The 24,824-nt window shown below is 46.5% G+C and overlaps 1 protein-coding gene across 2 annotated transcripts; it reads right to left on the bottom strand.

Moving 5' to 3' along the window:
* Positions 1–1,254: 1,254 nt before the first annotated feature.
* LOC135399327 (uncharacterized) lies at positions 1,255–22,888 on the bottom strand. Of its 2 annotated transcripts, none has more exons than XM_064631191.1 (4): positions 22,401–22,888; positions 5,452–5,493; positions 5,335–5,372; positions 1,255–2,947 (listed from the first exon to the last, which is right to left on the bottom strand). In XM_064631191.1, exons 1-4 carry the CDS (start codon positions 22,537–22,539, stop codon positions 2,357–2,359), a joined length of 810 nt encoding a protein of 269 aa, XP_064487261.1. In that variant the 5' UTR covers positions 22,540–22,888; the 3' UTR covers positions 1,255–2,356. The 2 variants fall into 2 exon arrangements, with proteins under 2 accessions (XP_064487261.1, XP_064487271.1); XM_064631201.1 differs by lacking the exon at positions 22,401–22,888 and adding an exon at positions 9,547–9,775 and having other exon boundaries at positions 1,340–2,947.
* Between the last annotated feature and the right edge of the window lie 1,936 nt (positions 22,889–24,824).

Genomic DNA, 24,824 nt, shown 5'->3' with positions numbered 1-24,824 from the left:
CATGTGCAGTACTGTAGTGCATGAGGCCGCTTTCTTTGCATAATTGTACGCGGCGTTTACGTCATTTTTCGTTTTATCTTTAACACACGCTAACGTTTGCCTCATGAATAAGAGGTTAAACTAGTAGCGTGTCTTTTAAGGTTGTCTCGCTGTAACACCCTTACGATGTGCTCTTCCTCCGCCCTTCTACCGCCAAAACTAAAAGGCTCTATACTTTTAGGGTGCACGGGGGGGGGGGGGGGGGGTCGTGACGCAACGTTACACGCCGCCTTGCTTCGTGCTGACCACCAATCATGGTTGCACCATGCTTTGAAATGAGTACTAATGAATAACGTGGAAATTCGTGCCATTCGCTTTCACGGGTTAGCCTGGCTCTGAGGCAATAAAGAGAACGAGTTTTTTATATTTTTTTCCTGATGTTGCAGCGGACATGCTTCTTAGCAGTACAAGATTTATGGCGCGCGACCGGGAACTGCGTGCATGTAATGTTCAGTGTCGTTTGTCGTCCCGTTTAACCGGTAGATGGCGCAGGTGGCAATGAGAAGCGTCCGGAATACTGATGAGCATAAAGAAGCCGTGCCTGACGTAATGACCCGCAAACCATGATTGAAATATCGCACTTTCGAGCGACTAGTCTCAGTGTTTCAGACGACTTCGTGTGTGTGTTTTTTATATTATATGCCACTCCGAAAAAGAAAAAAAAAAGAATCACACGACACTTTCTGTACGAGTCGGTCCAGCGAGTCCAGTGAATCAGCTTTGGGTTACGTCGTCTTTCATGCAAAGCGAAATGCGAAAATGTTCTTTTATGTATTTATGTTTTTACTGAGGAAGCCTTTTGATACGCCCTATTGGAATGGTTGGATTTTCCACTTTATGACGACACCAATCTTCCGGAGGGTTGCCCTGTCGCGTTAGATCGCTTATGAGGAGTAGACCCACAAGAGTTCTAGGAAAAGGTTGGCGTTAACGATTCCGAAAGAGCGATAGGTCACTGGCACAAATCCTTGGTTGACGCTGTACTTTGGCGACGTGCGCCGCTTTTTACTGCAATGTTTCTACAGTTTCTTTGATATGCTGTAGCTTTCGGCTGCGTTAATTCAGTGCCCCAAGTTACCAACGAAGTATAGCTTAACTAAAACAATATGCATACTCGTTTTTATTTGCAATTGATTTTTACAGCCCCGCATTGTTCAGCTTGAAGAGGGCAAACAGCATAATCGAATCAACGGAACGGAGGATCAAAGACTTTTTCTTCACTGTCAGGAGGTCCCTTATTCCTGAATTCGTTGAAATCAGGAACAAGGTGAACAATAGACTTAGCAAATGTACTCTTTTGAAAAAGGACGTATGCCCAGTTTTTTTTATCATCAAGTTTTATTTACATGATTTGCAACGAAAACCAGTACAAAACACAGTAACATGAATGGTAGCTACGAGGTGAACAAGCTACGACACAAAGCTGTATGTAAGCTTGTACAGAGCTCACACATGCTAGTATTCGGTAGAGCTCTACTCATGAGGCAAAGCGTACATATATTCAAGAAGAGTTCATGGTGCTAGACTAGTGACGCCGGAATAAGAAATAATATCGCTGGAGCTCTGCGGAGCATATAGGGATGGGTTGCAAGCAGCACTGCAGCAGCCCTGAATATTGTGGTGGGTAAAGGATGTCCTATAGTGATGTCGCCCTCATATCAAAGCTGCAAGTCATGGGAGGCCTTCTCTGCAGCCGTCGCAAGTTGCGCCACTACCTGCACCTGTTCTTCCCTTTCAAGCACGATGTTAATTACAGGCAGATTATAGACCGAAGTTGCGCAAGCTGCACCGATTACAAAATTATGAGGAACGTCCTTAGATAAGAGCACAGTAGGAAAGCAACAAAGAAACACGCATTTGGTCTTGCCGGGAATAAAAATGACGAAGGTCATAACCTGAAATAAGCGAGTTCCTTCTGACAAGGTAGATTAAGAGCAACGAGACAATGCGGCACACATAACTCCAAGAACATAGTGAAGCTAAGCAGAGGCACGAAGAACCGCCGTTGAAACCCATCACGTTACACACATTTGGCACGCAGCACATCGAGACAACATGTGTAGCAAGATCAAGAGATAGCACCCTCTGTATAAGTCACAGAGTGAGTGTGACAAATACAAGTTATAGTGTACTTTAACCTGGGCGAGCCACAACATGTAATGAATGTATCAGGTTCAGATAAAGTAAGCGATGAGAGAGTTTTACGTTGCAACATGCACACTTAGCACACTGACCAGAATAAAAGGCACGATACAGGTAAGATGTTCACGGTGCGAACATGAGGTGAGCATTTAGGTGAAAACACAACTGGTCACTTCTACTTTGAGTTGGACGCGTCGAGCGTTTCTTTCTTCACACCGGTGCTGCCAGCGTCATCGGGAGCTTCAGCGTGTGTTTCGGTATGAGAGGAAGCAGCCTGAGCTTCAGCCGCTGCATCCTGAACTTCTTCTAAATGCACAGCAGATTCATCAGTCGCGACGGCCCGGTGAGGTGGTACTTGAACGAGGACTTCCTTACGGGACGTAGCTGATGCTGCGCGGCCGCCGTAGACTGCAATCAAAGGCACAGCTCTTTCGATGTCGTTGTCGTTCAGAAACAGGGACTTCTCATCGCCCAGGTTGCCGTTCAAATAGAAGAAGTCCGCCGCGTTCTGGCAAGGAACCGCCTCGTCTTCGAAGGAGCACGTGAACGTGAGCTGGTTGAAGATAGTTTGGTTCCCGCACATGAAGCTGTACTGCTGCATCTCCGTGCTGCCGTCAGCGTGCGTGACGACATTGCAGACGTGGAAAATCTGGCAATTGTTGTCCACGTCGGCGTAGTAGCCGTTGCTCTGGCACTGGAAGCTTGTTCTCACGGATCCGATGAGGAGTTCAGCGCCATCAGGAAGAGCGTAAGCTTCGCGTTTGCGCTGTGTACAGGCAGAATGGGTTGCGAAGAATTAGGCATGTGCAACTTTAGTTTGATGGCATCAATAGCTATTTAACAACCGGGGTGGTTCCAGAGTTCTAACCCAATAATAGTTTCAAGAAGAACTCTCGCGAGTTCATTGAGACATATCTTAATGGTATCGTAAAGCAGTAGAGGAGCAATCTCAGAAACATTATCTATTCGATAGCCTGAGCCTTCAGTACTCTTACGTCACAATTTTCGTCACAGTTGCACTCAGTTTTTTTAAGAAAATTTAAATTGAAAATTACGCGTAACACTCTATCTGTAAATGGTCACCAACTGCGGCAAAACTACATTCCACGCGAACGACAGTGGATCTAAAACGAAAGAAGTTGGCTGCGTAGCCACCAGGAGCAGTAAATCAATCGGGAACATAGATCACTGTTGCTTGACGAATTGGGCATTACTTCCCACGAGACGTCGCACCGAACCGTTTTTCATAAATTTTGATAGCAAATTAAAAATATTAAGCGTTTTCTGTCGCATGTATAACTTGTTGTGCTGGATTTACAAGCAACATCTATCTATCGCCGTGAACATAAGCTGCCTGTCTGTCGCTTTACGGTTTCCTTTAAGAAACTTCGATGTTTCTGCTGGCAGACTCCAGTTGTCTAACTATGTTCTATTCTTCCTAGGAAGGAAATTACTCCATATCTACTTGTACTTCTCGTACGTTGTTCACCCCTAGATAATATACATATATACCTGGACAGCATGCGACGTGGTGTTACTTGTTACTCCGGTATACTACGGACACGACATAGACGTATCAGATTTCTTTTTGTGATCTCCTTTACGAAACATTACCGGTCCGTAGTGCCATGTCACAGTCGTTTATCAAATAACATTTCCTGCGCCCTTGAAGCTAATTACTTTTATCCGCCAAGAACTGCATGAAGTAAAAGTATGAATACGAATACTAATCGGGCTGTGCCGCGCCATATAGAGAAATGCTGTGTCCTCTCACGGAATGTTCGTTTGGAAACTTGAATAAGGAGGCAGGCCCTTGTCTTGATTTACAGTTAATAAGCTCCAACAATGCAACCCACATAGTAATAATGCAGTTGTCCGCCAGTAACATTCTTAATTTATTTGACGTTTCTTCATAAGCCCGTTTTACATACATGCACGCTGCTAAGGAGAATATCAATCTCAAAACAAAGGATGTGGCTTCGTTATCTCTAGTATAAAAGAGACAAAAAAGAAAGATGGGATTGTACCCCTGGATAATCAGCACCAGGTTACCTCAAAGCACAGTTCAACATATATATATAGAAAAGGAAGACAATAAAGGACAACTTTAGATATTCCGAAAGGCCGTCGCAGGCAGCGGTTCACCTTTCTCAGACACCTGTTCATCAAGCACTGTACTATTAGTTCACTGTTCGTCAGAATGTAGACCAACAGGTTGTCGCCTTTCGAATGTCGAAGGGTCTGCCTTTAAAATTTGAAATGGTTAAATGAAACGCATCGGTGAAACGTTCGTTGCGTTTTTTGACGCTTTATATTTGAGTAGTGGTGTTCAACGTAAGAACGGTGCGGCTGCGATGCCTTCTGTGCCGTAGAGACATTTCATGTAAGTCATCGAGAGAAACCTTGTTAATAGCATTTTACGTGTCTCACGTGTACTTGCGAAAGACCGTTTAGATGCCTTAGAGAGTCGGGTAATACTATAAAGTGCATCACGGAACCAGAGATGTCAGTCTGAGGTTCAACACGACTCCAGTCACCCACAGATACCGTTACTTTACTAAAAGCCCAATTACGTCCTTGTATTTTCTACATAAGGCGAGGGCACTCCGCTGTGTCAATTTGCAAAAAAGTTTACAGGTTCATATTTTTCTGCTTTCCGCAGTTATACGAAACACGCGTGCACCTCAAATCCCCCCTCCCCCTGTAATGGCTTGTGCTGAACGCCCAAATTTCAAATTACACTTGGTCAACAACAAAACAAAACAAAGAGAGAGAAGGAAATGATTTGACGAACAAACATCTGATACGTTAACGCGCAATTTCGTCGTCCCAATAAGCTTTAAAATTCAATTTTCCTATTTCCGTGAGATGATGAACGGCGAACATCGCATGACGGCATGTGTTGATTGACCCCTCTTGTCACGCCGTTTGAGTCCATCACCTCTTTCTTTCTTCTTTTTCGTAGTAGGATGAGGTTCGGATACCTGGTTACGTCAAAGAGTGCCGTGAGTGACGCGGGCGTGGCATTAAAAAGATGTGACATCGAGACGCACGTGTTTAATGATGTTTCGCGCATAAAGCCCTCTCTTCTCTCGAGCCTTGCGAAATGGGTTTAATGACACATGCAACAAACGCGTGATGACCTGGACTTACCCGGGTAGACGACGTTGCGACAGCCACGGTGGCGAGAACTGCAAAAGAAAGTGATTCGTAAAAAGCAATGAAAGGGGAACGCAGGATTTATGATGATTCATGCGGTTTTGCGCTCACCTGAAAGTATGAGCAGCCTCATTGTGAAGGGCGGAAGATGATCTGAAACGATGCGAAAACGACGGTAAGAATGTCAGGTGGACACTGTGGGGAATGTTAATGTATGTATTCATTCTCTGCATGAAAGCACATCCTAAAGGGAATCGGATATGGTGTGCTCATGAAAGCAGGACCTGCACAAACGCAGCGGTCAGTGATATTCTACAGCATGAATCGAAAGGGAATGATGCCCTCTGAATAACAAATGACGCGCTTATACGCAATTTTAGTCCAAATATGTGCATGCTTCTCAGCAACGCGAACGAGTGACTCCAGAAAAGGGAAACCGGTTTGGTGGAACTATAAAGAATTGTTGCGTTGGAGATACTTTAGAGCTACGCATGTCAAGTAACTGCGACTATAATTATTTCATGAGCTAAGGAATATATCAGTCTGTGTTGGCGTAGCTTCCCTCAGCACAGAGAAAAGGCGTAGTCCAAGGGTGCGCTAAGTAGGCGCCTCGGGGCGTGAGTTTACAAGACTCCACTAACTTAACGCGACACAAGCGCCACTCGCGCACCCGGGAGTGTGGGACTCCGAGCAGCTTTTCGAGCTCCCGTTTCATTTGGGTGCATGGCAAGCGGACGACCTTCGAAGCGTGGGCTCGGAAGCAAAATACGGACTTTCCATGTTACCCAATGCTCCGATTTGGGTAAACTGTAATATTTTTATAACTGCTTTTTATTAGTGGACAACTTCCATACCGATATCGACGGTTATTCGCGGGAAATGCAGTGCTTTAATGCAGACACCGTCACGCCATGCAGTCATCTTCACAGTAAATAGCTCCTATGGTGTCAATTCACATCTTTTTCATTTCATTAGCTGTTACAAGGCTGTTAGCTGTCTTCACAACCGTGGTGGTCTCTTCCAACGTTGCTAGGTTCAAACAACCCAACGTATCTTCCGTCTGCGCACTGCATGAGCAGACAACAGGAAGCGGCATCAGCGAGCGAGCAGTGTAGCGCTCCAAAGTTGCTTTTCCCTGTTTAGTGGCCGCTCCGGGTGTCTCATACTCCCGATTTACGCGCCAAACGCGACATACGCGCCAAAAGAGGGGCGCCTACTTAACGCGCCCCAAGTCTTGCCATGCGACCAGAGCGCGTTGTGTATGCGATTGGACGCAAACCACGGCTAATGGGCTGTTCCCTTCCTTTACAGGTACCCAAACTGCAGTGCTTCTTCGACCTCGTCCTGATGGAGATAAGTGAATCTGTAGTGAAGGCAGACGGCGAGGCCTAACTAGCATGAACCAGCCTTCATGCGCCAACTGCACTCAAGTGACCTCTGGGGCTACGTGAGTAGGAAGGCGGCATGAAAGGCTGCTATGTTTGCATTTTTTTCTTCCCCGACGGCTAATGGCTACCGGAAATGAGGTTACGACCGACATCCCCGAAGCCGTTCCTGGAGGAACCGTGTTGGTTATTGATTCTGTCTCGTGTCAAATACTTGACCTCTCGTCATGTCTGCTTCTTTTGAAGCCTACCCGTTCGCCGATATGCTGTCCATCTGCAATCACTTTTGCTGAATTCAATGCGATGGACAGGACACCGTGATGTAGACACGGTGAAGGTGTAGTGGTAGCAGCGGGATCAATGCTTGACGTCATAACTAGAGAGTACATTCGCGTTTTTTATTTTTTTGTCTCCATCAGGCACCATTCTCTGTCGATAGAGTTTCGGTAATAGAAAAATATGACACACACATCACTCAATGCATCTAGGGTGATTATTTGTGTCCTCATATCAATTATATTCAGTTGTAGTACCTAGTACAGACGAGCTGCTTTCCGCGGTTGCGATACATTCCAATGGGTAGAGCTTAATGATTACCTTAGTGCACATTTCAAGAGAACTGTGTGCACAGATTCAAACAATGTGGATGTTATGCTATAGTCTGGCACTCTTGGGACGCGTACCCCTGATTTCAAGCACCTAATGTGATCACGCAACAAAGCTTCTCCGACAAGGTCAACCTTACGGCCTTCTGCGTGTTGGCATTCGCTGAGACGATTATACGACTACATTTTGCGGTCCCGTGCCATAAGTGATCATCATGCTGCATTAGATGGTTGATAAACGAAATGAATATTTGTGTCACGGCACATGCGTGCAATAAACGTCACGAAGGCGAAGTGAAACAAGAGTATACTCCATAAGGCTCCTGTTGTCAGCGGGAGTTGTCTTCTGCGATTTTGACAGGTGACCGCCTTTAGAAGATGTTATGGTAGCCCGCTGTGCGAGGCTAGATTGCTTCGCCGTCTTACTTCGCAGTATTTCACACGGCTGTATGAGCAGAAGCAAATCACAAAGGCTGCGCGGGCATCTTTCTTGACTGCCGTTCAGTATGAAGGGACTTCGCAAAGCACGGGCTTCTGGAGCGTCTTCTTGTAGAAGATACAGCCACTTATTACCAGTACGGTTATCAATGTCTTCAGCTATTCAGCATTTCAACTACCCTGTTTGGCAAACGTACTTTGGTGTCACATGCGGCTACGGCCCAGTTCACACTATGGTACGCAAATTTAGGCTCTTTAGCTAGCTTGTGCGTGTGGGTTCCCATTGTGTACCGCAATAACAGAGCTGTGTCTGCTGGAAATATACGTGCAAGCAAAAGAAACTAAATGCACGTTTCATACTTAGCTCCTGTCTTCGGCTGTGCCTAAGGCAAACAATTTGATGCATCATACGTGATTTTGATTGATGCCACAAGAGAAACACGTTACAAACGATTGGTATGTCGCGTTACACCTGTAGTAGATTATGAATGACATCGTATTCGGTTTGCGTGCCGGTCTAGTTTTCATGCAGAGAACGTTCCGGTTCTCCTTACACTGGCATCTATTGAACAGACCTTGAAACAGAGTTGTTGCTCGTTGTTTATCTAAGTGGAGTATCTGACTTGTGAGGGAAACGTTTGTAGATCGAGTAAAATGATCGGGGTGTTCACCCTTTACGACGATTTATCTTTGCCGGCTGCTTAGAATAGCCTATGTAGTATTGTTACGCGTACTATTATGTAATGCTGTAGGTTTCACGCATCGCGTAAGTGGAGATAGTGTTGACTACTGTCACTAGTGTTGACCACGTGGCTGCTTGATTGTCATATTGTGACTTCGATACCAGCAAAAACTTTGGCTATGTACGATTTCAGTTTGTCTCATCTTTACTCACAGCATTTTCCCGCGACAATGCTACCTCCGCTATTGATCGGATAAATTGAATATTTGCAAAAGAGTCGGGGCAAAAATTAATCGCTGCTTCGATTTCAGATCACACTATCCTAAACTAGATTACATTTCTTGAGACGACGATAATACGCAATGATTGTCGCCAGACATTTGTCTACTATTCGGGCTGCAAGCTGCGTTCACGATGCATAATATGTTAAACGACGTGAAGAACAACGAAGAGCAAAAAATGTACAGATAACAATTTGAACTCCTCAAGTATTTGAGGTTTCTGATTACCAAAGCGCTACACGAAAATTCAGTTGACGGCTGCTCAGCTTCGGTGGTAATCTCTTGAGGACACCCTACGAGGAACGGCTGAATACATTCACAGACACAAGCTATTATGTCAGGATACGAAAAGTATCCACATTGTGTTATGTCCAAGACTATTGAAATCATCATTCATTAGACTTGGTCAATACACAATGTTGTCACCAGCGCCATATTTACAACCAACGTCTGCGTTGTTTTCCAAACTTAGCAACCCCTGGGTGATCACTATACATCCACATATAACCCCTAGAGATCACCTCTTCCTTCGAGCGCAACAAGCAAAGCATTTTCAGTGATGTTTACCAGTCGTTAAATACGATAGAATGCACCTGCTGAGTCACTGACATCAGGACCCCATCCTTTTCTAATTTTGGGTATGAACGAACACACCCTTTATCACGATAGGTTATCTCACTTTGAACGCTACAACCACAACTGCCTATGAATGCATAGCATCCTTCGAGACGCAATGCACAATTATTGCACGAGGTAAACCATTGACAACACTCAGTCGCACGCATGCTATCCCCACTGTGTGTTCCAATACTCACTTTCACTTTTTGAGGTAAACCTACGACGTTGTGGTGTGCAGCACTGCGCGAGACTGTTCTTTCTGCCATGCCCACGGCAGGTGCAGACTTTTTATACCGCCCTAATCCCTGCCGCGTGTATCAGCGTCAGTCCTGGTGACGTCAGCAACATTTGAAGCCCAACGCTGATGGAAGTGCGAGAAATCCAATGTCGTTTAAACCGTCGAGGGAGGAAGAGGCTGCATCTGTCCCTGCCAGAGGAGAAAGTGAAAGACACTCTATCCGTGACATATTAACCTCGCCTTTCACAATTTTGTTTGCAGTGTCTTGAGGTTTCTCGAGGGCGCTCGCGGCTGTCGAATGATGAGCGAGTGAAAGTGCTTATATTTTTGGTGGAGATTATTCAGGTTCCGAATCCTAATTGTGTCGTGGATGGCCCCCAGATATAGAGCTGATAAACGTAAATCGCGATATGTACGTGCGGAAAAGGAGCTGTAATCGATGAAGTTGGAACTGGGCGCTCTGTGGGAGAGAGCACGTGAACTGTGAACTTGGCGCTGACGTGCGGGTTGTTAGATGTGCTGGTCATGTGGCCGTCTGCCATCAATTTGAAACGTGATGTTTCAACTTAGGCTACGAGTTTCATGCTAATGCATGTTTCTGTTTCTGTTTCGCTTTTTATTATTGTATGCCTGTTTTAAAGTGCAAAATGCATGTTTATCAGAAGCTGTACAAATTTATTTTTTTATTTTTCAGTGCGTACGACTGTGTTACTTTGGCATTTTATTAAAACCCCATACTTCTGCATGTAGGAGTACATTCACATAATTTTTGGAGTGCGACAACAACAACAACTTTATTTTAAGATGATGAATGGGGAAGCTTCATCGCCAGGGGCGATACTCTACCCCTCGAGTGCAACATTAGGAAATGGAACACGTTATTTCTGCACGCAAACATGTGAGCAAACACGCAAGACAACGAATGGAGCGACGCTGTGCTCTCAGGCGCTCGTCGATTCCAAGAGAACGCTCTCGTGACCACTTTCGTCTATTACAAGATGGCGCTTCCCTGCTTAGGTGCGTCGGCCGGGGATTTCGTACACCCCCTCGTTTTTAGCAAAACTCTCCCTGAAATATCTGAGTCCAATACAGCTCGGCTGCCAACACATACACTCACTATTTCTCCAGAACCGCAAACTCAGAGGGGGGGGGGGGGGGGTTGCAAAACAATTGGGGGTGCAGTTACTTGGTAACAGTAGTACACAGGAAAAAAGTTAGGGTGGTGTTGCCAAACATTTGGGGTGTGTTGGGGGAGGTCTGGACTGGATAAACCACTGCACACTGCATACACTCATAATCATATTCTCATACACATATACCACCCCGGGAGCTCGGCACTCCCCGAAGCCGATTTCTGGGGAAATCACAGGCGTCGGTGGGTAGCGTGTTCGCCCAGTTATCGGAGAGGGTTCGAACCCGGCCAACGACGCCACCACTTGATGAACAACAGATTGGCTCAAGTCGACATTTTCAGTTTTATTATTTTTTTTTTTTATTCAGTCATTTTAGAAACTTTTACTCGTTATAAACATTGGAAAACTTCGTCCGGCAACGCTGGGCAACTCTGGGTCACAATATGGCGTCTTCACTCATTTGATGGTGGTACAGTGAACTAGAAGAGGGAATTGCAGCGAACGGAGGCGTCTGCGCCTTGGGGGACGGCTGTCAGAGCAAGTGACGAAAGTAGCGGCGGCGCTGCTATCGCCAACTACGGTGCGCGGCCTGGTCGCGGGCATGGTTTGCAAAGCGTGTCGTCTGCGTGGCAGTTTATTTCGTAGGTTCTCGAGCTAGATGATGATTTATGAATATATGAATGCTTCTTGCATATGCTAGCATACGCTTCTTAGGAGCAGAAGATATTCTTCTTAGGAAGGAATAAGAGCATTTATCCCATAGTCGTCGATTGTCGACGCCGCGGTAGTCATGGTAGTCGCGGTAGTCATGCGGATAGCGCGGTCGTTCTAGCCTCTTCACTAGCCTCTTCTAGTCCATTGTACCGGTGGTTCAGGATAAGGTTGAGTCACCCATGGTATACATGTTGCGTAGAAGGCATGTCGCCTTCTGCGGGGGATGTTGACTATAGGCGATTTAACCGTCTGATAATATTCCAGACTACGTTAAAGGGTTGTGACACTTCGATAACGTTGTTCATTACGCCGGAGTATTAAGGAAACAGTAACTATTTATCTATGTGTCGTAGCTGACAAGATCCTCAGCTATTCCCATTGGTTCTGAGGAGCACATGACCACTCCCGCGGTGGTCTCACCGATGGATATGCCTGCCGTAACGTCATCAGCTGGATGAGTTTCGGTAGTCGCGGTGCCGCTTCTTACCACGTCTAATAAAACTTGCAATGCAAATAAATTTATTTTACGTTTATTTTGAATCACGTGGAGCCCAACCAGTTTGAAGGACCTTCAGGGGCGCAAAATTAATCTATGGTCCCATAGCTGTGGCGTCGCTCGTGGTCACAGTTGTCTCGCGACGTAAAACCTCGAATGATCATTTATCGAGGAACACAATGCGTCCCAATAGACGATTACACAGTGCCGTGTATGCCAAAGGGAGTCTGGCCATTAATGGGACCTGCCTATACCTGAGGCTCCAACCACTTTTTGAGGTATCTAGCCAATCACAGGTCGAAGTACAGTTGTCTATTACTACATCCATCCAGTACTTATACCTCACCCTTATTTACTGGGTGCCACCATTTTGGAGAAACTCGATTGATTTGGATTGAAATGGATATCACTGGTGACAGACCAAAACGACGGATTTTGCGCCCACTTTTATCAACGCCATCTGCATGGAGAGAGGCATGTTGGGAAGGCTCAGAATTGCAGAAATGGTTGATGATTGGCCAGGAGAGCGGTACAACCGCTTCTTCGTAGCAGACGACTGCTGGTATGAAGTTTTAAATCACGTAATGTAAGTAGATCGAATCAAAAATGAGTAAAGATGTATGTATAAATAAAATGCAATTATATAATGCAATGTCTTACGTATAAGGGTCGTCCTTCTTGCTATTTCCTTGGTATGACGGTCTTAACTAGGCCTAATGTTAGCGACGAAACATCCCATTTCCGCGTAAATAACGATGGCCGGGCGAAACACACGGTATGAATTTAAAGTAGTATATGAAAATGTTTTGTCACGAAATCTCCGCTTATCCGTTCCAAGCATAATCCACCATCTTTGAGAAAATTTGGTGTCATGGCAGCTCCCATGTAAAACGGTAACCAATGAAATGCGCCTAAGTTTGATTGACAGGTCGAGCCTGTTTTTTAGGCTCCTCCGAATGGCGACTCCCTTTGGCAGACACGGCACTGCGATTACACGAAGTTGCGCGCTCCCTCAGGTGAGCCGCGCAAGGCACGGTGAGTATACCTTGAGGGGCGAAGCAGCGTCGTCTGCTTCTCCATGTGACAGTGCATGTACGAAGTTGCAAAGCAAGCTTAAAACGTTGTAACACAACGTGTTGTTTGTGCATTTCGGTAGGCAGCACGTTTGCAGGCTGCCTTTCTTCTTCTTCATTGGTGGCTGCAGTAATGCACGTATACTGCTGGACAAGCATCAGTCACTGCAACTATCGGCTAACCTAAAGTCACTAAATAAGTGTGAATAAGCGTAGCTTATTTAGTGGCGCTAGGCTAAGCGACTGGGCAGACCCTCTCCCTCAAATATCCCACAATACCTTGGCCCGGCCACTCGGGGCGCTGCTGCATGTAAAATCGTCTATTCAACGCTCAGAATGGAATCAAGTAAGAAGTGAACTTCCCACAATCACTTCACCGCGATGTCAAGATGGCCAACAGAGAAGCGAGAGACCAAATCATTAGAATCACTATGTGCTTTTGTAGCAGTATCCATAACCGCTATTAACACCAGCAAGCAGAATTCCCTGTTGTTGAAATGGAGCTGTACTGCTAGGGTCTGCCAGCCTGCTCCAAACCTCCATTCAGTTTCTACTACTAATTGCTACAACTACCACCACCACCACCGCCACCGCCACTAGTAAAATAAATGGCTCTGTAAGTTCGTGCACAGCAAATCAAGCAATGCGGTGAGAGAAAGCATAGCGCAAAAAGTGTGATTTTGGAAGCCGCAGGGAGCCGTAGTCTGCACTTGCATTAAAAAGTCCTCCGTTCAATATTTTAAGATATCTCATTCACTCAGTAATACAAGCATTTTAACGATGCTCTCTGTTGCGCTTCTTGGACATGCTAACAAAAAATCAGGTTATTGCATTGCTGGAATGCAGAAACTATGGAGGTCGCGGACAAGGATAATTACCTTGGCTGCAAGTTGTCCTGCATTTTATACTGCATGCTGATCATTTGAAGGTACTTAAATTGTTGTGCATAATTGGTACCGGTATCGCGTTAATCCTACGAATTTGCAGCGAAGCCACTAATGCGCTACTTTTGAAAGAAGGAGCTGTAGCGGTATTCCGTTACTTTATTTCCGTAGCGAGCACAACACTGAGTCAGCAAGATGCCTCGTTGTGATGTAATTACAAAGGAAGTACTACGCAATGTTTTTTTTTTTTTTTTATGTGAACGAGAGATTCAAAGATGCCAGCTTGACCCCTGTCCCTTCTCTATATATGAAGGTAGTTGGCGACAGCGAAGTAGTTGGCGGGCATCGTGGCTGACCTGATGCGTACAGAGGAAAAATTGTCACTATCGAATACGGCGCAACATCAAGCCAATGATGGGCAACTGAGTGTTTGAATGTTCAGTTCAATGATCGATCACTGAAAATACGAGGGCATGGCTGCCCTTTAACAATACTTTTCTTTGAGATATTTATAAGACATCTTGTAAAGGTATTAACACTAGCTTCGGAGATGACATTTGCGGAGCTCCCTATCGCTATACAGCACCCAACAATGATTGAGCAGCACGGATTCCTACCGCACCCAATCCATCAACCGTTCCTAAACACTCATGTTTGCTTCCTATTGTTTCATAAGGAAGCAAGCTTCAAAGCGGAAGGCGCTGCAGGGCGTCTCCATTGTGGCCAGCAAAGGCATGAGTGGGGGATCGTTGACAGGTCGTTGGAGGTTTCCTTTGGGTGCGGTCCGTCAGTTAGGTTCGGAAGGGTAACGGTGGTACCGTACGGTTTAAGGCGCTGTGGCATATGGGGGAGTTGGAGTAGCGTAGTATGCAGGCCCTGTGCGTAGGAGTCTGGCGGTCGCGTTGGTCGGTTGCGCCCTGAGCACCTCGTAGAAGGTATGAAGGTGCCCAGTGCCTACTCGCCTATTTACAAACGTGGGATCCTGTGGAATTTGTGGGTTTTGAAGGAGACACCAACCGATGAGGAAAAAATGAAAAACTATCGATGTAGCTTGTACTGGAGGTATGTGCCTGGATACCATTTTCTTAATGACCTGCTGCATAGTCGTCCATCGAAACGACGCTTAAACGGCTGGTAGTGAGCTCAAGAGATTTTTCGTTTTTCTGCCACTCCGATTACTCCTGTGAACGCAAAATTCAGTTTAAGTCTGTCACAAAGTGCTTCACATATTTTGAACAGGAGTGTCGTTACATATCGTGTTCTTGTTCGTTTTCAGGTTATACCATCACAGGTCGCTTGGGGTACGGGCGTATGACACCTGGACCCAACATTATCATTCAAGATGCCAGGTGGCTTCCCTCGCAGCTTCACTTCACTTGTGCGTCGCTTAAGACTCAGCGTTGCCTTCCCCCTGTGTTCCGGCATATAGGCTTGGTCACAGTAACACGATGTTGTGCTCAATCTGCCATACCCCAGCTACGATTCACCACATCAAGGAGGTTTGCGACTGGTACACGTGCGAACGACGGTTGCTCAGACGCCAGCTTGAGATCCTGTATCACAGACCATTCAGCTTGTCCATGGAGCAGCTCAGCCCATCAGTGCCGGGCTCTCCGCCCCTCTTTGCTTTCTTTCAAGCTACCAGCCCCCTCCAAGAACTCTAAACCTCCGACCTGTCATTGCTTTGTGCTCCTCTTTAATTATTCATGTCATATTAACATGTTGGAAGTAGGGTAGGGTCCTGCGAACACGGCGGCGAAGCCTCCCATGTCATCATCACTATTCATTCATTCATTCATTCATTTATTGTTGTTGTTGCTTGGGGTCATGCATGCATGCTCATGTCTTGCCGTGTCTGGTTGACAACAGTGCTCAAGTTCCGCACGAACCAGCAAAGTCTGTTGTACTGTGTCCGAACAAGCCGTGTGCCCTGAGCGTCACCTATATGGTAGGCAAACTACCGTGATACCTCGAAGTGGTATTGCTTCCATCATCACGTTACCTTTTAGGCGTAGTGGTTTCAATATTCCGCAACGCCGGCCCGAAGTAGCGAGCAGCAGCATTCCGCTTCAGCCCCTGCAAGACGGGGACTATTCTCAGCGCCCCCACTGTCTTCACCAATCACGTTCATGCGTGACATCTACATATTACTTTCTATTATGCTGGAAACAGACAATCGTGCGAATGGATCGGAACATATTCAGTATGTATTCTAAGGTCGGCTATACTTTTAGGTGTACTCTAATATTCTAAATAAATGTCTGCCACAAAAACAAAGCATAGTGCGCTTGCCTTCAACCAGATATACCGCAAGATGAAAGCAAGGCATCCGGCTTTGCGATATTATGCCTGTACTACTCCGAGTGATGTTGATTTTGTTCGACCGCGCACGATGCAAGGTCAATTGAAGACGTCCTCCTCCACTGCTCTTTCTATAGAGCTCATCTCCCCACGCTAATTGGAAGAGAGCTGAACATGGTGAGAGTCTGCGAGGAAGGCAACAACACTTAGGGCAGGCTACTTCGAAAAGTGCGAATACCCCCCCCCCCTCCCACCAGCTCGACCTCTCGACCTCTGCAGGCCAGACGTCCTTGCCCTACTGCCTGACCATCCACAGCGGCTGTTCCCCGCATCATTCGTGGCCTTCGTGTACTCCGCTTAAAATGCGCCGTTTAAAACGGGACCCAATGAGCGATGATCGAGCTGCATGCCTTTGCAAAAAAAATCGGGCCCAGCTTTTCCTTATGCTGTTTGGCACCCTGCCACGCTCATCTCTACATGTCTGTGAGATTAAGGCCGAGCTGTAAACAGATTGACTGGGTCTTGCAGGTGTCACTTTCATTTTTAGATAGGTAGTAGCGTTTGGGTGGACAGCATTCTGCTTGCGTGCGTGTGTATGCGTTCGTTCGCATCTTTGTTGAGGACTGGTGGACTAGACGCTGTTGCTCGGCGCTATCATGATGACAGGCGTCATGCGTTACGGCATTCTCGAATTTTGTGCTGTTCTTACGAAACCAGAATTGGGGCCTGTATGTACGTTGCCTTAATCGAGCTAAGTGCGTCGCAAAAGCAAGGAAGACTAGCGGCATGACCGAGTGTCTACAGCATTCGCTCCTTGGTGGTGGTCCCAAGGTCATGCTGATGACTAGGAGGTAGTGGGTTCGAACTCCCTCAATCAGCTGTGATGTGCGGAGTTTTCCGGCAGTCTTTCCAGACAGATGCCGGCACAGTTCCCGCTGAGGTCGGCCCAGGACGCATACTAACCCCTCCTGACCCCCACTCCTTCCTGCTGTCCTCTCTGCGTCTGTCCACGTCTGTACGCCGCTCATAGCGAAAGTCGCTTCGTAGTGCTAATACGGATTCAAATAGAAAGAAAAAAGGAAGAATGTAGCAACGGCAGTGGTGGTGACACTGTTTTTGTTGCTACCGGTGGCTAGCGATATGGCGCCACGCTGCTTGGGCGGGACAGTATCTCAGGTCAGCTTCATAAGGAACTGTGCCGACAAGTGCATTAAAGAACAAGATATGTCATTGCATTAAAGCACTGCGTATGTGTGCCAACCACGCAGTCGTAGAGTGGTTTAGCTTCTTAGTTTAGCGTCGCTGGACGTATTTTTCGTTTCGGTCTGAAGAACGGACCGGCAGATGTCGCGGGGGGTTTGTATGGCATTTGGAATGTCCATCAATGCGTGTGTTCGAAGATGCGGGAATAGTGTGTTCGACAATTCGGGTTTCATCTAAAGTCTTTCCTTCTTAATTATCACTTTTTGACTGAACCCTGACCTTAGGGCTCGCGAGCGGAATGCAAGTGTGCAACGCTTTCCTTCGAATCAAAGGTGCGGCAATATGAATAGAAGTATCTGTATGGTACCATGCGCCCGCCCGCCCGCCCCATCTTATTTTGGTTGATCTTAGTAAGATTTGGTTGACTTAGTTGATTTAGTTTACAGACCATGTTGAAATACACGTAGATACGCTTGTAGACTCGCAAATGGCGAATATGCAGTTACAAGTGCAAGATTCACTTCATCGAGTAAAACGAATTGTTTATATGTTTCAGGTAAGCAGTGGTGTTACATTCGTGGTACATGGCGATATTGGTCACCGTTGTTGGCCACACGCGAGTAAAACACAACTTCACCACGTAACGCGTTCAACGTAACACGTTACAAAAATAGTGTACGCCCCCTCGTCCTCATCAGATCAGGCGACAGAGCGATACCATTCTGAATGACGGATAGCCTTGAGCGTGTTATGCGGTCAAGTTCTGTTTTTATATAGCGATAGCCATCGTCCTCTGCGGCCTCTGCCGTAGCTATAGCTAGGCTCAGGCCTGTCTGTGGTCGTGCACGTTTCTCTCGTGTCAAACTGTCCTCACCGTCACAAACACCATCGGGAAGAGAACCGGACGACAAGCGGATAAAATTGCACAATTGTTTTAGATCTAGGACACGTTCCTTTTATCTGTTTTCTAGTGCTTGATGTATTTCTTTATTCTCTTCGCGTGATCTGCATAAGCGTTTTTCCATTGCTCTCAATAATTGCAATTTCTCGAAAGACTCCATGAAGCTATCAAAAGGTCACGGTTTGAAGGAACAGCGCTGCTCACTGCAGTGACCTTCAGTCGTGATCAATCATCACTTCCGGAAGACAGTACTCAAGGACATAGCAAAAGGGTCAAACATTGATCCATGTTTCCGCGTACAGCTGCGATGTCCTGAATAACTGATCTCACGACAAGTGCGAACATCCTTTCGATTACATATCACACCGCGTGGAACCTCGAGAAGAATTTGTACCGCGAAGAGTCAATTCAACGCTGCATGCCTGCAATAGGACTGACAGTCCCATTGTCAAAGGAGCATTTATTTTCTCGTTTCTTTATTATCCATTAGTGTTATTTCTTGTGCGATACTTTTGTCTCGACAGGTACCTGAATCTGGTACGTGTCAAGAATTAGTTATCTTCGATGAAAGATTAGTTATCTTGTTACTGCAAGATTTAGTCACATATTCAACGCTCTTATGATTGCGTATCAGGGTAGCGTACCGGTCTGAAGTCTCACTGGAATATAAGTGCTCCTCTGGTGACCATTTTGAAAATCGTCCTAATACTGTACAACCTCCGGATCACCTGGATGTTCACTTCATCTTACGGCTGTCTGCCAGATGTTACGGCTATACTGAGCTGCTCTAATTGCTACCGTGCGCCCATCCCTACTGCGACATTGTAGAACATGGAAACCGAAAGCAAGCTGGTGTAGGCTAGTTTTTGGTAACATTTCCCCAGGTTTAGGGAAATGCTGCCAACAAACTTTGGCATTATCTTCATCTGCTCCTTCGTGAATCAGATCGAAACGGGTTCTGTTGCATCGTAGTAATGGCGCAGTAGAAGAAAGTGCGACTTCTTAAGCGACAGTCGCGCACCACGCACACCTTCACGCTGCTATAACTTGTTTGCTGCGTTCGAGCATTCATTATGCGGAACTTCCTTCTCTGTGTGGCCTCGCGCACGAGTGACACGCGTGTCTGTGGCCGACGGTGACGTAACACCTGAAGAGTCTGGAATTGAAGCCTTCCGTGACCGGCTTGGCTATGTATATATGGCACAGAGCCTCCGACCGCATTCCCATCGTCTGGTTTTCCTTGGAGTGGCTTTCTCTTTAGTCGTCTGGCTTGAGAGATCCACGAACAATGGAGGAAGCTCGTGAAGATGCCGCCGTAATGTGGACTGTACTTTTATTTTTCATTGCCTATTGCGAGCGGAGTGTAGGGAGTGGAAAGAAAGGAAGGCGTTATTTTTTAAAGTAGAAAGGACCTTGGCAGGGAATAGTCAGCGTAAAGCGTCATGATGCTGGCTGCGCTCTGGTGGCGCCACTGGTGCTGGTTGTTGTATGAGGTGTGCCCACTCTGAACCGGGCGTTTGAGGTTTGTAGACGCGGAATCCCAGTATGGGGCTGTGATATCTCGCTGCCGACGTCATATAAACTTGTTATTGATGTACTGCAGAAAATATGGCCATCTCGACAATGCGGTAAAATGTGACGTCGTGCTTGCCGTTCTACCAGGCCATCTTGCGCAGGTTATACATATCAGCATGTATGCGAACGATATTTGGATAGGACCGCCTGAAACATATAACCGGCGTTGCAAGCTAGTCTGCACAACGCAATCGAAAGGGTTGGTCTTGTGCTCCACGGAACCAGGTTATGGGCATCTCTCGGAAGAAGGCCGTGTTTCTTCCATTCACTCGCAAACATCTACGGCTGACCTCCACAACAGTGGTAACACACTGAGTAGGGTGACCAACCACCGGTTTCTGAGAGCCATCATAGATCGTGTACATTTCTGGAACGCTGAAATACAGGAAATGAGATATCGCGCAGACGTCAGTCTCAACGTGCTTTGACGCCCCACACCATATGCCCTTGACTTCTGCATGTCGCTTATGACCTTTGTAGTCGCTGCGCCAGAAAACCCCTAATAATCATCATCACCATCTCCATGTCGCGTAATGCTTGACCTCAACCCACTTTTAGTTCAATGAATGCAGGCCTATCACGTGCATATCCCGATTGGTATGTGTGCTATAGCCGAAACTTGGGTTCAGAATATCCTGACGGACGATGTCCTGTTACGTCTGAGCCAAGCGTCACAACCAAGTTGACGGTCGTAGCAGGAAGCAGGGATCCACGCACGAGCACGCATCGAGCAATACAGCGGTCCCAATACTACAACTGTTACCATGGGGGTACTTGAAATAAGGCATAAGAATAGCACATCGATGCGTGTCACATTGCCGATGATGCAAGGCGTGAGAAATGCGAGGGTTAATTATATGCAGCTGCAAAACATTGGAGATTCTTGAGTTCAAATAGTAATGGACAAAATAAGGATTATAAAGAAATGTCAGGTAATGGCAAAGGTAACGAAATAAGGAAGAAATGGAGACGTTAATCTCTACATGTTGTTTCAGTACTGGTAGACAAGGAAAGAAAGACGAAAACAAGGAACAGACCGCAGGGAGTGCGACAAAGTTCAGATTAAACAAAAAACACCAGCGTCATAGCCGAGTGGATAAAAGCATCCGTTCGTTGGTGGTTACTCCAAGGTCGTGCTGTATTCTGGGAGGTGGTGGATTCGAATCCTACCACCGGTTGTTCTGTCTGAGCTTTCCGGCAGTCTTTCAAGACGAATGTCGGCACAGTTTCCCCTGAAGTCGCCCCAGGACGCACACTAACCGCCCCCCCGTCCCACACTACTTCCTGCTGTCCTCTCTCCATCTGTCCACGTCTGTACGCCGCTAATAGCCACAGTCAATTCGCGGCGCTAAAACGAAATTAAAAAACAAGCAAATGGGAAATGAATACGTGCGTGCTACTCTCTCAAAACAGAACTGCTCCGCGAAAAAGAAGAAAAAAAGTTACCACGTTACACGCTTGATGGCGCTACGCGAATGTTCAGTTACCATTGGTTTCAATGATAATTGAAGGTGGTGGTGGTGGTGGTGGTGATAGGACTTGCCGTTGTCGGCCTCACGTATGTGGGCAACGTCACGACTCACGCCCTGGGGGAATGTGCGTCCTGGGCCGACTTCTAAGGGAACTGTGCCGACATATGTCTGAGAGCGTCTGAGGAAAACCCAGGAAAAACCCCAGACAGCACAGCCGGCACCGGGATTCGAACCCGGGTACCTGATAATTGAATATTGCCCGTGCGACAGGCCCCCAGCCAACCACCAGATAGCATGTCATCGTTCTCTCCCGTGATTTGTTGAAAACGGGAGGGAGGTTTCTTCAAAGCCGGAGTGATAATAGCGTCACTCTGGTTGGCAATGGTTGGCCTTCAGCGTGTTATGTGGTGAATTTTTATTTTAAGAGTGTAAACCTAACCTAACCTAACCTAACCTAACACTTGTAACTTCATCGAACTGTGATATCAAAATTGTACAATTTTGATATCAGGAGCAAATGTGAAGCCAAGCTGATCCACACTGTCATTTTCATTCTGTATTTCAATCTGCGTTTCTATCGTGAAAAAAAAAAAAAAAGAAAAGAATAAATGAAACATCCCCTTCCCGCTAAGGCCTAACCAGAAAACCATTTCCGCGCTGCACCCCACGAAGAAACAAAAGCCATCTATTACCGCACCTGCATGTATATTGTATGCCAGTCATTCTCTCGCAGTCCTTTAAAGCTGGTCTCCCCAGTCCAGGCTTCCTTGTCACGTCAGAGCGTCAGGAATCGTTACGGCAGCGGATGCATTTTTAAAGAAACAAAAACTCCCTGGCACGTCCGAAGCTTCCGACTGGTCGCACTCTCCGGTGTCAGAGTTCACGAACGCGTATTTTCGCAGACGGTCACTGTATGATTGTCATGAAATGTACGTTGCATTTTCTTCGAGCGCTGTCAATCCTCTCGAAAGTTCCTGATTAAAAAGAAAACTTTAATTGATGGATGCCCCGTCCAAAATAGCGTTTAGGTCGGGAGGCTAAAGGAAAAGCTTTGAACTTACAGCCTCTTCGTGGAGCATCGAAGATGACAGACGCTCCATTGTGTCGACTTTGCAGGCGGGAACTGTCATCGAATTGTTTTAACTTGGAAAGTGTGCGATAGGTTGACTTCCTGTAGCGCCTTCCAACCCTTCTGAGCATACCTTGCGTTGAACGGTTATTACAGAAATTTTCGCGTAGCCAGACATCCTAATAATGTACTCCCGCCACCACATGCGTCAAGGAGGCGGTGTACGCGTTATCTCTTGCGTGTAGTTGAAACTGAATCGTGACTTCAATGGTATCTGAGCAATCCTGTACCGCGATGTAGAATACGCGTTGCTTTGCACAATTGATCCTTCCTTTGACGCTCGATTAATGTAATACCGCCATTTACACGCCGATGGCTGTCTGGCGTGCTTTACTGACGGATTGAGGGAACACCGACATGGCGGGTTGTTCTCTACAAGAACTCCTGGGGTTCCCCTGGTAGCCCGCTTGTTGTTGATGATGTAAAGAGATGCAAGCACGCCGCGATACTGGACGTGGGAATGATGACGAGTATAACAGAGTAGCAGTAGCACGGTTCAGATTTCTAGGCTGATAGGTGGCACGCCTGTCTAAACAGTTTGACGTCACGTCCCGCGGCTTTGTAGCTTGACGTTGCGAAGCTGTTTCAAAGGTAGTGGCAGCAAGTGTCACGCATGGCGCAACTGAAAGGTGGCGTACATAGCATGTTGGCTACGATTGTGAAGGCGGTGTGTGGTCGTTTGCCGCTCTACAACCGGCATATGACATTGAGGGAACGCCAGTGGCATGAATGGGAGTACAGACTACGTCGATTGATCTGGGTAGAATTTATTTGCGCCGGGATTGTTTTGAGTTGCGCTTGTCCAACGGTGGTGGTGTTCGAAGCAGCTCTTGTTCAAAGCATATATCGTGCAACGCTATCGCCCAACCCCTTCACCTAGAAAGCTGTAGGTGACCATTAGCGGGAGAATAAGTGCCTTTACTGAAGCGAACATTTAAGTACTGGTACAGGTGTCACAACTGTAATCATAATGAGCATTAATACTACCCATGAACGGCATGAAGCCATACTGAAAGAACTGCTTAATAGCAGGCGTGCTGGTGACTAGAATGTTTGACGGTCAAACTACGAGACTAGCGACGACAAGAACAGACACACACACAGCGACGAAGTCTCAAGCTCAGCTGAAGTTTAATACAAAACCGAACAAAATAATACAAAACGTACGGTTTTGTATTAAACTTCAGCCGAGTTTGAGACTTCGGCTGTGTGTGTCTGTTCTCGTAGTCCCTTGCCTCGGGGTTTTAGGGTCATGTATGAGGCTATGTTGTCGCATGTCAATGGGAAAATCTTTACGTGCTTTATTCTGTAACGCAACTGTAATACAATACAATCGGTAATACAAATCTTCTAAAAGAGTCGACAACAAGAAATAGGAAAACAAAAGTAACTTAAAGCCATAGTACTGCTTTGCAGCCCGCGATAAATAGTGAATTCACGTCCCATTTTACTATACAGTTCCGGCACCCCTGCGTCACCCGGCGATTCCCAAACGAGTCGCTCCAGAAAGAAACACTAGCCTAAAACACACAAAAGGTAATCTTTATTCTTGTCTTGTTGTGTAAGTCTGTCATTGCCGTTATATCATCGATGCTTTCTAAAATACATATTTCATCTCCGTCTCTTGTTCTCAGAAACGTGTCGCTTGTCTCTCTCCTTGTTTATTTACCAACGTCCGTACACTTTCTCGGTCACAGCCAAATATATCGCTCATATACATAAATAACGTGGCGTGACAAAGCCCAAGACGTCCATTGCCACACTATTCACGTCTACCTCCTACATCATGCTGTTAATGTCGAAAGCATTACAGCGGCGTCATGCTGAAAGATTGTACCGCACAGGTGCCCTACCGCATTTGGCCGCCGCACTCAGTCACGGAGCTTCGCGAACAACCGTTTCAAAACCCGTTATAACATGCTAACCGTTACGCAACACTTGGCTACTCTTCAAGAGGTTGAAACAAAACAGGCAAATAACCTGTTGTTTCCATTCTTAAAAACGGCGTTCACGAAACCATAGGCTGCAAGCTTGGCATCTCATTAGGAGGCAGATGCGTCTCGTTTTGTGTTCGATGTCATGCGCGGGAGATTAATGCAGCCTTGAAACTCTGGACGTGTCCCGTCCGCCTTGGCCGTTAGACCTTTCGAAACTCAAGATGGGCTGACGCTGCAATTATAGGAGCACGCTCTGGAGTGTGTTTATGGTGGCGGTACGCTTCACTGGAATTCGGAACTATTGTTCTTAGCATGTGGAGTAAGTGGAAAGGATTCGGAATGCGCTTGATAGCTCTTTGTGTGTGCCTTCAGTTCGAGTTGCTTCTTGCGGCGTTCAGGAGCAAAATATTCCATGAGCC

Source organism: Ornithodoros turicata, chromosome 1, assembly GCF_037126465.1.
Source record: "Ornithodoros turicata isolate Travis chromosome 1, ASM3712646v1, whole genome shotgun sequence".
In the NCBI taxonomy this organism is placed as follows: domain Eukaryota; kingdom Metazoa; phylum Arthropoda; class Arachnida; order Ixodida; family Argasidae; genus Ornithodoros; species Ornithodoros turicata.
This window is presented reverse-complemented; position numbering and strand designations above follow the sequence as displayed.